The sequence below is a fragment of the Haematobia irritans genome, chromosome 1 (assembly GCF_050003625.1).
Source record: "Haematobia irritans isolate KBUSLIRL chromosome 1, ASM5000362v1, whole genome shotgun sequence".
Classification (NCBI taxonomy): domain Eukaryota; kingdom Metazoa; phylum Arthropoda; class Insecta; order Diptera; family Muscidae; genus Haematobia; species Haematobia irritans.
Genome location: NC_134397.1, coordinates 86954598 through 86970962, shown reverse-complemented (window position 1 = coordinate 86970962; position 16365 = coordinate 86954598). Strand labels below are relative to the sequence as shown.

General features: G+C 40.0%; 1 protein-coding gene across 4 annotated transcripts in view; it reads left to right on the top strand.

The window, feature by feature from the left end:
- LOC142221354 (uncharacterized) overlaps positions 1-16365 on the top strand; it is a 159075-nt gene that overhangs the window by 96617 nt on the left and 46093 nt on the right. For 3 of the 4 annotated variants that reach the window (XM_075291067.1, XM_075291068.1, XM_075291069.1), the window contains exon 2: positions 113-1281. In XM_075291067.1, the coding sequence (XP_075147182.1) occupies positions 223-1281 (1059 nt within the window). In that variant the 5' untranslated portion in view covers positions 113-222. The remainder of the gene's footprint in view (positions 1-112; positions 1282-16365) is intronic. The other variant, XM_075291070.1, reaches the window with a different exon arrangement.

The window sequence follows — 16365 nt, the reverse complement described above, 5'->3', positions numbered from 1 at the left end:
CTTATAAACTTTGTAGTTCACTATCTGACAAGAAATGTTTATTTGAGTTATGTTTTTAATTTTGGACTGTAAACTTGATAAATACTAATATCAAAACATACTATTTTTGCAGAAACTCACAAAATGCAATGATTTTTTAGATAGCAATGGAGACTAATTTCCAAAAATAATGGGGCTGAAAAAATTATTTTGCAAGCAACACATAGCAGAAATATATACATTATGAAATCGCACAAACAACATGCACAAAACAGTTGTGGGACCAAATACGTTTCTAAACTTGAAAAAAAAGACAGAGAAGATGATGTAGGCCATGCAGAAATAGAAGCAGTTAGTGACCCTTATACTAACGAAAACAATGTTGGAAAACTTTCTGTGATATTAGAATCTCATTCGAATTTAGAACGAGATGAAAAAAATGATTTGGGGATAATCAGAAATGGTTGTGATACAAATAATAAAACTGAGGAATTCGACGAATCCTTTTGTGAACTGTTAGAAAATATGAATGTCGAATCAGCATTACCAGCATGTAATCATAAATTAGCCCAAAAGAATATTCCATTACAAGGTTTTCTGACCATTAATAAAGAAATGAGTACATCGTCCAGAAATGTGATACCTAGTGAGTGTCAATGTAAACATGGATATCAATCTAAAGGAGAACAAATCGATGACGATGAAAAAGGTGATGAAAATACTAACAATTGTACTAAACACCAATGGAACACAGGCAATGAAACGCTGTCTAAATGTAATTTTAAATGCGAAATTTTAAACGTTTCTTTCCCCGAATCTTCACATTGCACAAATTACGTACCAGCCGTACTGAGTCAAACTCCTAGACAACCATTATTTTTTAAATCACAATCACTTGACATTGGAGAGGATCTGTCGTCCATTTCCTATATTAAACATGAAGACAATATATTTTCTCCGTTGTCATCGAACACTGAGATCGACAATGAGATAGAAAACCAGATGACACATCGCATGGATAGTAAAGAAATTTGTCGAGATCACAATTACATAACAAAAAAAGCTGAATGGGCTCTGCCAACGACCTTAACACAAAAAACAGGCGTACCAATAAAAGCACAATCTTTAGAATCACGTCCTATATATCCCAACGTTCCCTATAGCCCGTATGCAAGTCCATGCAGTAGTCCGCGGGTCACCAGAAGAAGACCTCCTTTACGTGAGTCGAGGCGAATATCAATTGAACAAAGTGGTAGTTTTCTCCAATTAAATCAATATAAGTTGATGGATCAAATCGGACAGGTACGTAAATTTGTATAGAACTAGCTGATTATTATTATGAACTATACATATTAAAGGTTGCGCCCAGTTGTCTTTATTAATGTGGATTTTTGCAACTTCGTAAATACCGTCTACTTTCTATTCAGTTTTCTTAATCTGTTGTTTCGTTTGGGATTGTTACCAGTGAACTTATGCGGTCGCCCGTTTGTGGAATCTAAATGCATTTTCAAATCTATACTTATTGCACATCTGGACGCCGCATTCTACACTGATAAAATACTAAGTCCACTATCGGATACGTGTTTATTTCCTTCGCCATACTGTGGAACACGTATTATAAGTGCATATTTTTGCAACACCCAGAAGGAGACGAGATAGACACATGATGTCTTTGACTATAATGCTCAGGGTCGGCCACTGAGTCGAAATAGCCATGTCCGTCCGTCTGTCTGTGAACAACTTTTTGTAACACTGTGACGAACAATCTGGTTAGTTGTGCAGAAGAAAATAATCGAGTAGGTTCAGCGGTTAAAACTAGAAGTGCTAATATGTAATAAGTACTTTTAGTTAATGTGGTATCACAATACACAGTGGTCGGTGCTGTATGGAGTTAGCGGCCAAAAATACTTCCAGTATAGGTATCATCCTGAAACTTCGGTCACGGCTTTATAATTATGTCAGAACTATTTATGTTTTGGTATAGCCCCCCATATAGACCGATTTCCTGATTTAACTTCTTGAGCTTCTATAAACTGTTTGATCTATCTGATTTTGCTGAAAATAGAAATTTTGGGGGTATTTTAGGAAATTAAGTAAATGGTGCGTATCGGTCCATGTTTTGGTAAAGCCCCCATTTAGACCGATCTCCCGATTTTAGTTTAGCCACACAAAACCATGTATTGGGATGTTCCCTGTAAAACACAAACAAAACTGTTTCTTATAAATTATCTTCAAATTCAAAATCTTCTAGTCTCAACACTTAGAAACTTTAAATTTAATTTCGGGAAGCGTATCATTTGAATCAGTCTTCTTGAATTAGTATGTTTAATTCAATAGTATATTATTCATTTACATATTAAGAACTTTTTTACAAGATTAGTTTTGAAAAATAATTTCATATAAAATAACATGTAATGCAAAATATTATAAAGGCTAGGTTTAGGTTAGGTGGCAGCCCGATATATCAGGCTCACTTAGACTATTCAGTCCATTGTGATACCACATTGGTGAACTTCTCTCTTATCACTGAGTGCTGCCCGATTCCATGTTAAGGTCAATGACAAGGGACCTCCTTTTTATAGCCGAGTCCGAACGGCGTTCCACATTGCAATGAAACCACTTAGAGAAGCTTTGAAACCCTCAGAAATGTCACCAGCATTACTGAGGTGGGATAATCCACCGCTGAAAAACTATTTGGTGTTCGGTCGAAGCAGGAATCGAACCCTTGGCCTTGTGTATGCAAGGCGGGCATGCTAACCATTGCACCACGGTGGCTCCCATTATAAAGGCTACAGTTTTTTTTAATTATAACGATAGATACTCTGAAATAAAACAAAAATTAAAAATATTGCTTATTCTTTTTTGTAGCATTTTAAAATTTGTTAATATTAAGGCCGTTTTTTTAGTGGAAACATCCCATAAATGAAAACTGGCAACAAAATTAATCTAGCAATTACCTTCTCACGCAGTAAGAGGTTGCAGGTAGCCAAATGCATACCAACAGATTCTAGTTCCCCCGTAATATGTAATGTAGTCCCTAGCCTTTCTAACTCATCCGCTTCGCAGTTCCCTGGTATCGGCCATCTCGTTGAGAGATTTGCGGCAGTCGACGGCCGTTTTCGAGTTAAGGAACACAGAGTGCAATGATTTGTTTTGACGGTTGACTGTCTGTACATACATTTTTGGAACAGTACTTCTCATCCAATTCGCTACATCTCTGATTGTTAATATTTCAGCCTGATAAACACTACAGTGATTAGGTAATCTTTTCGCTATTCGAAGTTCCAGATTTTTAGAATATACTCCGAAACCCACTTGTCCGTCCATTTTGGACGGACAGTGTAGAAATCTATATAATGTTTATTCTCCGGGGTCTGTGCGCACCACGCCTAACTGTTGGGAATTAGAGTTTCAAAATTTTTGTGGAAAAGTGATTTCGCCAGAGTGTAATCCACTACGTTTGGCACATCTGGCATTATTTTGATGACCGAACTGTGGTCGTACCTTTTTTCCGACCACAACGATAGCTCGCGCAACCGCACAGCCGTTGTTGCAGCCGATTGTTTGGCCAAAATGTCTAAAAGCAATAGATGCAGCATGACTTTAAGGGAACTTTGTCTAAACTTGTCGGCTGCTGAAGTGCCGGCCACCAGAATACAACACCTTAAAGCACTATAGGTCTAACTACTGCCGTGTATAGCCAATGCACAATTTCCGGTTTTAGTCCCCACTTTTTTCCTATTGCCTTTTTGCACGAGTACAAAGCTACGGTGGCTTTTCTCGCCCTTTCTTCAATATTAAGCTTAAAGTTCAGCTTTCTGTCCAAAATAACGCCAAGGTATTTTGCACACTCACCAAAGCGAATTTCAATACCCCCTAAGAATATGGGCTTAACCGTGGGAGTTTTGCGATCTTTGCGGGATTTACCCTAAAACCATCCTCTTTCTCCCATTTCTCAGTCATCCGGAGGGCTTTCTGTATAATATCTCTGATTGTGGATGGAAATTTTCCCCTGACTGCTAGAGCCATATCATCTGCCACCACTTTTATCCTTTCTTTTTCTAGGGAAACCAGAAGGTTGTTTATAGTAACATTCCAAAGAAGAGGTGATAGAACTCCTCCTTGGGATGTGCTCTGTTCTCATACCTTTGTATGTTTGCTTGTTCTAAATACGTTTCTTCATTTGAAGTTCGTCTAACAGCCTAAGTATACCATCAGAGTTGTCAGTCCATTTAATCTCAAGCTCGGATAGACGATATTGACTGCCCCTTCGATGTCTAGAAACGCCACGATTGTGTATTCATTGACAGATAGTGAGCTTTCGATAAAGCTGACTAGTTCATGTAATGCGGTCTCATGCATGTTGTCGTTTCGAGAGCAAACTTGAATCGACGCTAGTTCTAAGATAAATATCTTTCATCCTCTCCAGAGTCTTAAGTAGGAATGAAGATAAGCTGATTGGTCGGAAATCCTTCGCACTCCTTGAGAAGCTTTTCCCGCTTTAGGTATGAAAACGAATTTTGTTTCCCTCCACTTTCCTGGAAGATATCCTAAGATAATACATCCTGTGTATATCGCCGAAAACCAGGGGATAGGTTAGGTTAGGTTAGGTTATGTGGCAGCCCGATGTATCAAGCTCACTTAGACTATTCAGTCCATTGTGATACCACAGTGGTGAACTTCTATCTTATCACTGAGTGCTGCCCGATTCCATGTTAAGCTCAATGACAAGGGACCTCCTTTTTATAGCCGAGTCCGAACGGCGTTCCACATTGCAAAAACCAGGGGATAATTCTATCAGTCACTGCTTGTAACTCCGCCGGAGTAATTCCATCAGGTCCGGGGGATTTGAATGGTCCAAAGCTATTGAACGCCCATTTTATTCTAGATTCCGATACAATTTCCTCGATAGGAAACGACCGCTGAGCCACTGTGGCACCGCTAGTACATGGTTCAACCATCTGATTTCCGGGAAAATGTGTGTCCAATAGTACCTCCAGCGTCTCCTTACTGGACGTTGTCCAATTGCCCTCCGATGTTTTTTAACTTGGAGCGGAGTTAGTGGATGCTAGTACCTTCCGTGGTCTGGAAGCCTCGGATGTATTCCCAATACGGCTGCAGTAATCATTCCAAGAGTTATGCTGAGCCTTTCTTAGTTTTCGCTTGTATCCTCTCAGATTCTTCTTGTAAGCGTCCCAATCCTCTAGGGCATGCCGCTTTCAGTGAGATGTTGAAGGCCTCAGTAATCCGCTCCACTACGTGTTTGATATCGTCCACAGTGCTCATATTTGTCTCTGGTATTTCCGGTATCATTATATTGAACGATTCCCTATACCTATTTCAATCAGCTTTCCTAACATTTGGCGGAAATGTGGTTTTGGTGGTATGAACATCAAATTTGAAATTGACGTACAAATCCTCTCGTCTGTTTTTAGTGACGAAGGTTGGGGCATCTCCCTTATTGCAAACTACCAAATTATTACGCAAAATAAACTCTAGGAGTGATACTCCTCTTGTATTAATGTCATCACTTTCCCATATACTATGATGTGCATTTGCGTCGCATCCAATAATGAGTTTTTCTTTGTTTTCAATGACTCCTCAACTAAGGTGTTAACGGCAAGTGGAGGCATCTCCCTATCATATCCCATGTAGACCGAAGATACCCAATATATGCATTTGGCTATTTCTAAACTGGCAACAACAGTGTCTGCATTGCACATTGAAGGAAACAGAAACAAGTTAAGCTCATTTTTAGCAATTATACAGGCTCGATTTGTATTTTTACCAGTATACTGCAATAGTTTGAACCCCGTAGTATTTAATTCACATAATTTGTTTCTATAAACATATGGTTCTTGAATAAGAACTATATCTATGTCCCCTTTCATCAGTAGAACTTTTAAGGCCTTACAATGATGAAGATTTATCTGGAGGATCCGTAGGACCATCGAAATTTTCAACAACCGTCACATTAGCCGTTTCAATCGAGTCATCAAGAATGTCCTCTTCACAGATCTCGGTGACTCTCGCAATAACCATCGGTTCAACTTTGGTGAGTTTTGAATCAGTTGAAACCTCCTCTCGCATACGGTGTCCATCCATGTCTTGTCTATTTCTGAATCCTTTAGCTGATCGTTGTTATATTCATTCATATAATTAAAGCCATAACATACACGGCCGTGGGACTTTGTTAGATGTGGCATAGACTGAGTGTTCAGTATAAACACTGCATGTCGTCTTGGTCCATCCACTTCATCCAAACGGCAACATTCCAATCAGATGTTGGAAGATCTGGATTGTATCGTTTCAGCCCATTTAAAATAGATTCAGGGTCAGAAGAGTTTGCAGGCATGTGCTCTAGGTCTAGCCGGTGTCTTTCTTCTCGATACTAATTGGTGAAGTTTGGGAAGGAGCTGCTCTAGTCCTTCCCAAACTTCACCAATTAGTATCAACGCAGCTTTAAAACATTCTATAAACCTCTGGTCCTCAAATACGACTAGTTTAAATCGTCATTGATACCAACCAGACTCTTGGTGTCGAGGATCTGGGCCAGGAAACTTTTCTAGCACCTGTGAGTAGACGCCAGACAAAGCATTCTCAATTTCCCCCAATTGTGCTTTGGAACAATACCGTCCACTGCTTCCCTGTTAACAATCGCAATCACAAGACTGTTTTTACCACTGAGGCAAACGATCCTTGATCCCTTTTGGAAAATGACAATTCATCCGGCGATCTTTCTCTCTTTTCAGCTTTAAGAAATGCTTGCGCTTATTTTAAGGAATTGCTTTGCTTAGTCGACAACGTACTTGGATCGACTGATCCTAATTTCTTTAGGATAAACAAGGCATTTCTGCGTTCCTTAAATTTCTTTCTTGAGGGATTACCTCCTTTTGATGCCGTTACCTTAGGGAAGGTTCGACTTGTCAAATTATCGCAACCTGTCGACCCATCTACAGGTCGACTAATTGAGCCTCTCTTGTTGCCCAAATTTATAACTTCAGTCGATACCCGTCCACTGGGCCCTGAAGTTAGCAACCCATTGGATGACTTTGAATTTCGCTGCATGGTGGCTTAATTTACCACACTTGAAATTCGTAATAAGTACTTATTACGATGAAATAAAAATACGTCCGTTCAGTTCGACGGTTGAATGACGATTATCGATTACGTCTCGGACGTAACATAACTAAAACTCTAGTTAAAATTTACATATGCAATTTGTAAGCGAATACATTATCCACTGAGCTATGTAGCTATTGTTGTCATCCATAGACAATTATCCATATAAGTTATATTTATATAGCATAGCTTGCGACGCCCACGCGCCGATTAAACAAACTTTACTTAACAGAAATATACATTTAGTTGGGCACCGTGGAGCAGTGATCTTTTGGATAAAATATTTTTTTATTGCAAAAATAACAATTTTGTAACAAAACAATGTTTTTGGTATAAAACTTTGAAATTTTCAAGGAAATTCAAAAATACCAACAAAAGAAGAACGTGAATATAAACATAAATTAGGCGTGAACTATGTTGGAATAAAATTTCATTTGGTATGAACTATGCTCCAGAGCTATTTCAAATGCTTATGGTGAGGATTTTCTGAGACATTCCGGGTGTTGAGGTTTATTTTGATGACATTGCGATAACAGGAAGTGATCATGATCGAGCATTGGATATGGTAATTAGACGCGCTTGTGAAAATAATATCAAATTTAACTCAAGGAAGATACAATATAGAAAGGAATCCATGAAATTTATGGGGCACATAATTAAGAATGGGACTGTTAGTCCTGATCAGTGTTATAAGGATGCGATATTGAATATGCCATGACCAAGGAATATGAGCGATGTATAGCGTTTGCTCGGACTGTGTAAATATTTGGTAAAGTTTGTACCCAATGTGTCTCAAAGGACTTTGTTGATGCGTTGACAATTACCCAGCAAAAAAATTTGGAAGTTCTTCCAAAGGCACAACTTTAAAAGCACTTCCAGAAGATGCACCCCCAATGTTGTTCTTTATTTTAACTACCCAGGAAGTTCTTTTAATTCAATTTTTTATAACTTGGTTTTTTCATACTTTTAATGGATAATATAAACTTTTTTTCAAATAGGTTAAAAACAGAGTAAGAATGCATAAAATGGTACAAATCATTTACATTTTTTCAACAAAAATGGTAAATCCAACCTGAAAAAATTGTGCAGTTTGAAAATATTTTAAGTCAAACGTTTCCGTCAAGGGTTATAATCCATTAAAAATTATAAAAATTATTTATTTGACAAAATATTACAGAATTTTTTAATTTACATCCAAAACATTGAATTCGGATTCACATAAAAAAGTGATGCAAATTCAGTGCAACGGTTGTTGAATTTCCCTCCTATGACAAGCCCATGTTAAATTCATCGCTTCTGCGTCATTTTTACACCACTTCCGGATTCAAAAAGAACATTTTCATTACTTTTTTGGCGACGCTTTTTTTTGCTGGGTAGGTAATGATAGTGACTGGTTTTGGAACGAGGATTTTGATAGGGCTTGGATGGGTTATTAAAGTCAGTTACTGGTATGACAGTCTTGGCTATATTTGATCTGAAAAAGTCAATAATCATACAAACTGATAGCTCGAAGGATAGGTTAGGTTAGGTGGCAGCCCGATGTATCAGGCTCACTTAGACTATTCAGTCCATTGTGATACCACATTAATGAACTTCTCTCTTATCACTGAGTGCTGCCCGATTCCATGTTAAGCTCAATGACGACGGACCTCCTTTTTATAGCCGAGTCCGAACGGCGTTCCACATTACAGTGAAACCACTTAGAGAAGCTTTTAAACACTCAAAAATGTCACCAGCATTACTGAGGTGGGATAATCCACCGCTGAAAAACTTTTTGGTGTTCGGACGAAGCAGGAATCGAACCCACGACGTTGTGTAAGCAAGGCGGGCATACTAACCACGGTGGCTCCCAAGGATGCTTGAGGAAGCGTGCTATTACAGAATGACAGACCGGTAGGGTACGTGTGAAGGACTTTATCGAAGACCGAACAAAAATGGGCATAGATAGAGAAGGAGCTACTAGCTGTCATATTTACTTGCAATCGATTGCACTACGAGGACGGTTCGGAAACTTCTTAGCCTATCAATGAAAGAGAATAGTTAGTTTTTCAAAAATATTTTTATTTTTCAATATAATCTTCTGAAACTTCAATACACTTAGTCCAACGCTTTTCTAGCAATTCTATCCCTTGATTAAAATAGTTTTCCTCAAGGTCTTCAAAATAGTGGTTTACAACTGTAATTGCATCTTCATTTGAGGTAAACGCTTGCTAGCAAGGAATTTTTTTAGATTTGGGAACAAGTAAAAGTCACTCTTGTGCGCTGGTGCGTTGTCTTGATGAAAAATAATTTTTTTGTGTCAGGAAGCCAGGACGTTTTTCTCGAATTTTTAAATTTAATTGATTCAAAAGGTTGCAATAGTACTCTGAATTTATTGTTGTACCCTTTTGCAGATAGTCAATCAATAAAATACCTTTGAAGTCCCAAAAAACCGTTGTCATAACCTTACCAGCCGAATGAATTGTTTTTGCCTTCTTTGGGGCACATCCTCCAGCTTCTGTCCATAGTTTGGATTGTTTTTTTTTTTTTTGTCTCTGGAGTATAGTGGTGGATCCATGTCTCATCAACAGTTATGAAACGATGCTTAAAATCCATTTTATGTCGCTTAAAACGATCCAAACAAGCTTGAGAAATGTTCATTCTTATGCGTTTTTGATCGACTGCGTTTTTGATGGACTTGATCATTTCAGTTGCCCATGATATTAGCATTTGCACGCACTTTTATTCGTCGATCATTTAATACCATCATGCACTTTGGATACAATTTCTATTGTTGTTGCTGTTTTTGGACGTCCAATACGTGATTCATCTTCAATGCTTGTACGACCACGTTTAAATTCAGCAACCCAATTATTTACTGTTGCATATGAAGGAGCACTTTCACCTAACACATTCACCATATCATTATGAATTTCTTGTCCCGATAAACCTTTTTTATGTAAATATTTAATGACAGCACGCATTTCTAATTTTTCCATTGTAAAAAAATTGCGGATGCGTCTTTTTTGTTTCTATATGAAGGAGTTGCCAGATCGAAACAAAATTTAACATGTGTGGGAGCCACCGTGGTGCAATGGTTAGCATGCCCGCCTTGCATACACAAGGTCGTGGGTCCGATTCCTGCTTCGACCGAACACCAAAAAGTTTTTCAGCGGTGGATTATCCCACTTCAGTAATGCTGGTGACATTTCTGAGGGTTTCAAAGCTTCTCTAAGTGGTTTCACTGCAATGTGGAACGCCGTTCGGACTCGGCTATAAAAAGGAGGTCCCTTGTCATTGAGCTTAACATGGAATCGGGCAGCACTCAGAGATAAGAGAGAAGTTCACCAATGTGGTACCAATGTGCTACCGAACCTAACCTATGTTAAGTGAGCCCGATACATCGGGCTGCCACCTAACCTAACCTAACTAACATGTGTTCATAACAGAGATGGAAGTTTCCAAAACACTTAACTTGTTTCTGTTTATACCGCGCTTTTTGTGCTAGGCTAAGAAGTTTCCGAACTGCCCTCGTACTATCTATATGGGCGAGAGTTCAGCGTTCATTCCGACTATAAGCTATTGGACCCTCGAATCTCTACGGGAAATGGATCATCCAAAGGATCGGTACAGGACTATTCCCTGGTGTGTATGGACCAGTCTGAGTTCTGGTCAAAACGTTTGGAAGGGACCGGTCACTTTAACATGGGTTTGCGGGGTAAATTTACACTTTAGAACACGTCTTGGACTCATTCCAAAGCACACGTCCTGGGACAATTTAGTAGGAGCACCCCATAGTCAGGCACTCATGAACCAGTCTCGGACAAACTTTTGGGAATCTGCTTCCTTTTTGGCACGAATCGCATCAGAAGTGAAAAACTTTCGAACTATATTGACCAATAGGTTCTGATAATCGTAGTATATCACTAAATGTGTATATCCCGTAAGATTTTAATTTCAAGCGAGTATGGAAATCAATAAATTATGACCATTTAAAAATTGCGACAAACTGGAGCCCCGCTACCAGTCCTGTGATATATCTGAGGGCTATAAAATCCCTTAGAAATACCCTGGTATGACCATTCAATACAGACCAGGGAACCAACTTTATCGAGTGTTCATTTGTCATAGTGCTCGGAGATTAATAGTGAATTGTCAGGAGTAATATATTCGGAGGTAGGTTAGGTTAGGTTAAAGTGGCAGCCCGATTAAATTTCAGGCTCACTTAGACTATTCAGTCCATTGTGATACCACATTTAACTAAAAGTACATATTACATATGGGCACTTCTAGTCTTAACCACTGAACCTTCTCTATTATTTATTTTTGTGGAACCAACCAGATTGCTCCAAAAACATTAACAAACTGCTTAAGTTAACGTTTTCCAGGTCAGCCAGTAATCTAAAGCTATATGCTCCTAAAATTCGCTTACGCCTTACACAAAAAGCAGGACACTCACACAAGAGGTGTTTAATTGATTCCTTTTCCTCCACGTCATGACAGCTTATACAATAGTCATTATACTTCGCACCTATAGTTTTTGCAAATTCGCCTATCAGGCAGCGACCCGTTATAGCAGATATTAGGAGTGCTATCTGACGCCTTGAGAACACTAGCATATCTAGTGTGCGGTTTAAGTTTAAATGGGGCCATATTTGCTTGGTGTCGTTACAACCCTTGCAATTTTCCCATCGAATATTGGCCATCATAACAACCTTCTCACGCAGTAAGAGCTTGCAGGTGGCCAGAGGCATACCAACAGATTCTAGTTCCCCTGGAATATGTAAGGTAGTTCCTAGCCTTGCTAACACATCTGCTTCACAGTTCCCCGGTATGTTCCTATGACCAGGCACCCATATTAGGTGAATATTGTACTGCTCAGCCATCTCGTTGAGAGATTTGCGGCAGTCTATGGCCGTTTTTGAGTTAAGGAACACAGAGTCCAAGGATTTTATTGCAGGTTGACTGTCTGAGTATATATTAATGCCAATATTTGTTGGAACATTACTTCTCAGCCAATTCACCACCTCTCTTATTGCCAATATTTCAGCCTGAAAAACACTACAGTGATCAGGTAATCTTTTCGCTATTCGAATTTCCAGATCTTTAGAATATACTCCGAACCCCACTTGTCCATTCAATTTGGAGCCATCAGTATAGAAATCTATATATCTTTTATTCCCCGGGGTCTGTGTACACCACGCCTCACTGTTGGGAATTAGAGTTTCAAACTTTTTGTCGAAAAGTGGTTTTGCCAGGGTGTAATCCACTACGTTAGGCACATCTGGCATTACTTTGAGGACCGAACTATGACCGTTCATTTTTTCCGACCACAGCGATAGCTCGCGCAACCGCACAGCCGTTGTTGCAGCTGACTGTTTGGCCAAAATGTCTAAAGGCAATAGATGTAGCATGACATTAAGGGAGTCTGTTCCTGTCTTACTAAATGCGCCTGAGATACATAAGCTCGCCATACGCTGAACTTTATCTAAACAAGTCGGTTTCTGAAGTACCGGCCACCAGACTACAACACATGACTATTTCCGTCTTTGCTGGATTTACACTAAGACCATTATCTTTCGCCCATTTCTCAGTCATCCGGAGAGCTCTCTGTACTATATCTCTGATTGTGGATGGGAATTTTCCCCTGACTGCTAGCGCCACATCATCTGCGTATGCCACCACTTTTATCCTTTCTTTTTCTAGAGAAACCAGAAGGTTGTTTATAGCAACATTCCAAAGAAGAGGTGATAGAACTCCTCCTTGGGGAGTGCCTCTGTTCACATACCTTTGTATGTTTGCTTGCCCTAGTGTGGCTGAAATACGTCTCTTCATTAGAAGTTCGTCTAACAGCCTAAGTACACCTGGATCAACATTTAGAGTTGTCAGTCCATTTAAAATCGAGCTCGGATGGACATTATTGAACGCCCCTTCGATGTCTAGAAACGCCACGATTGTGTATTCTTTGACAGATAGTGAGCTTTCAATAAAGCTGACCAGTTCATGCAATGCGGTCTTAGTAGACCTGCCCTTGGAGTATGCATGCTGTCGTTTCGAGAGCAAACCTGAATCCACGCTAGTTCTAAGATACATGTCTATCATCCTCTCCAGGGTCTTAAGTAGGAATGAGGATAAGCTGATTGGTCGGAAATCCTTCGCACTCGAGTGAGAGGTTTTTCCTGCTTTAGGTATGAAGACGACTTTTGTTTCCCTCCACTTTTCTGGAATATATGCTAAGTTTACACATTTTTTATATATCACCGTCAACCAGGGGATAATTCTTTCAGCTACTGCCTGTAACTCCGCCGGAGTAATTCCATCAGGTCCGGGGGATTTGAATGGTCCAAAGCTATTTAAAGCCCATTTTATTCTAGATTCCGACACAATTTCCTCGATAGGAAATGATCGCTGAGCCTCTGTTACACCTCCGGAACATGGTTCAACCGTCTGATTTCCAGGGAAGTGTGTGTCCAAAAGTACCTCCAACGTCTCCTCACTGGACGTTGTCCAATTTCCCTCCGATGTTTTAATGAAACCTGGAGCGGTGTTAGTGGATGCTAGTACCTTCCGTAGTCTGGAAGCCTCTGACGTATTCTCAATACTGCTACAGTAATCATCCCAAGAGTTTTGTTGAGACCTTCTCAGTTCTCGTTTATATGCTCTCAGATTCATCTTGTAAGTGTCCCAATCCTCCGGAGCTCTTGTGGACTTTGCTTTGTTAAAGAGCTTTCTTCAGGATTTCCTCATATTACTTAACTCCGTAGTCCACCATGGCGGCCGATTTTTTCCCCTTGGCTTTTCTCTAGGGCAAGCAGCTTTCAGTGAAATGTTGAAGGCCTTAGTAATCCGCTCCACTGCGTGTTCGATATATTGCACAGTACTCATATTTGTCTCCGGCATTTCCGGTATCATCAAATTGAACGATTCCCTATACCTATTCCAATCAGCTTTCCTAACATTTGGCGGAAATATGGTCTTTGAAGTACGAACAGCCAATCTGAAACTGATGTAGCGATGATCTGAGAAGCTATGTTCCCTCAAAACTTGCCACTCAGATATCTTATCATTCAGTTCCGGAGAGGTCAACGTGACGTCCAAAACCTCTTGTCTGTTCCTGGTGACGAAGGTTGGTGCATCTCCCTTATTGCAAACTACCAGGTTAGTACGCAAAATAAACTCTATTAGCGACTCTCCCCTTGCATTAGTATCACTACTTCCCCAAATACTATGATGTGCATTCCCATAATGAGTTTTGTCTTTGTGTTTAGTGACTCCTCAACTAAGGTCTTAACGGCACAGGGTGGCATCTCCCTATCATGTCCCATGTAGACCGAAGATACCCAATATTTGCATGTGGATATCTCTAGACTGGCTACGACAGTGTCTGCATTGCTCAATGAAGGAAGCAGAAACAAGTTTAGTTCGTTTTTAGCAATTATACATGCTCGATTTATATCGTTACCGGTATTATGCAAAAGTTTGAAACCCGGAGTGCTTAATTCACAGATCTTATTCTTATATATGTATGGTTCTTGAATAAGAACTATATCTATGTCTCCTTTCATCAGGAGAACTTTTAAGGCAGCACAAGCGGCCTTACAATGGTGAAGATTTATCTGGAGGAACCGTAGAACCATCCAAATTTTCAACCACCGTCACATCAGCCGCTTCAATTGAGTCATAAAGGGCTTCCTCTTCACAGATCTCGGTGACTCTCGCAACAATCCGCGGTTCAGCTTTGGTGAGGCTTGAGCCTGTAGAAACTTCCCGCATATGATTTTCGCCATAGTCTGCAGGTTTTATGTCTCCTTCGGCTTCGCTAGGAGATTTTTTTCACTGCTGACTCTACCGGAGGCTTGTCCGTTTCGGAATGCTTTGGCTGATCGCTTTTGTATACCTTCATATGGATATCATGAAAGCCATAACTTACACGTCCTTGGGTCTGGGCCAGATGTGGCAGCGACTCTATGTTTAATATAAACACCGCATGTCGTCTTGGTCCATCCACCTCATCCAAACGACTAACCTTCCAATCGGCGGTTGGAAGATCTGGGTTACATTCTTTTAGTCTCTCTAGTATTGACTCAGGATCAGGAGGGTTTGCCGGTATCCATGCATGTGCTCTAGGGTTAGCCGGTATGTCTTTTTTATCGACTAACTCCAAAGCGGCTCCTTCCCAAACTTCACCAATTAGCATCAATGCAGCTTTAAAGCAATCCATAGACCTCTGGTCCGCAAAAGCTATTAACTTATATCGTCCTTGATACCATCCAGCATCTTGCGTGGAGGACTTGGTCCGGGAAACTTTTTTCGCACCTCTGAGTAGACACCAGACATCGCGTTCTCAATTTCCCCCCATTTTTGCCTTGGAATCATACCGTCCAATGCTTCTTTATTAATAATAGCCATCACAAGGCTGTCTTTTGCAACTGAGGCAAACGATCTTTGATCCCGTTTAGAGGATGGCAGCTCATCCGGTGATCGTTCCCTTTTTCCAGCTTCAAGAATTCCTTGAGCCCATTTTAAGGAATCGCTTTGCTTAGCCGACAACGTGCTTGGGTCGACTGATCCTAATTTCTTTAGGATAAACAAAGCATTTCTTCGTCCCTTGAATCTCTTTCGAGAGGGATTGCCTCCTTTTGATGTAGTCACCTTAGAAAAGGTTCGACTTGCCATAGTGTCACCGCGTGTCGACCCGTCCACAGGTCGACTAATTGGGCCTGACTCTTGGTCGCTGCCCAAATTTATAACTTCAGTCGTTACCCGTCCACTGGGCATTGAAGTTAGCAACCCAGTGGATGACTTTGAATTTCGCTGCATGGTGGTTTATTATTTCCACCACACGTGAAATTCGTAATAAGTACTTATTACGATGAAATACTCCGCTATTAGAAAACACGTCCGTTCAGTTCGACGGTTGAATAATCGGAGGTAAAACGTGTTATAATCAGCGTTGGCCTGTCGCAAACTGTGACATTTAAACCTAATGGAGAGACCCTAATTTGTGAAATTGTGAATATTTTTAATTTAATTTAGTTAGGCTCCCCGATAAAAGGGATGCAAAAAATGCTTTATATTGTTTTATCCAAAGCTCTACTAGTTTTACATCTTTCATTCGCAACTTCAAACTATTCTTGGTTTCAAACTGGTTAATAATTTTATGAACATTCGTATATGAAGGGACTGAAGTATTTTGAGTTTGCGACGTTTATTACTTTTTCTACATTTACATCGCGTTTGTGACGTTTACAACTTTGCGACAGTCGCAAACCTAAAAAAGTTTGA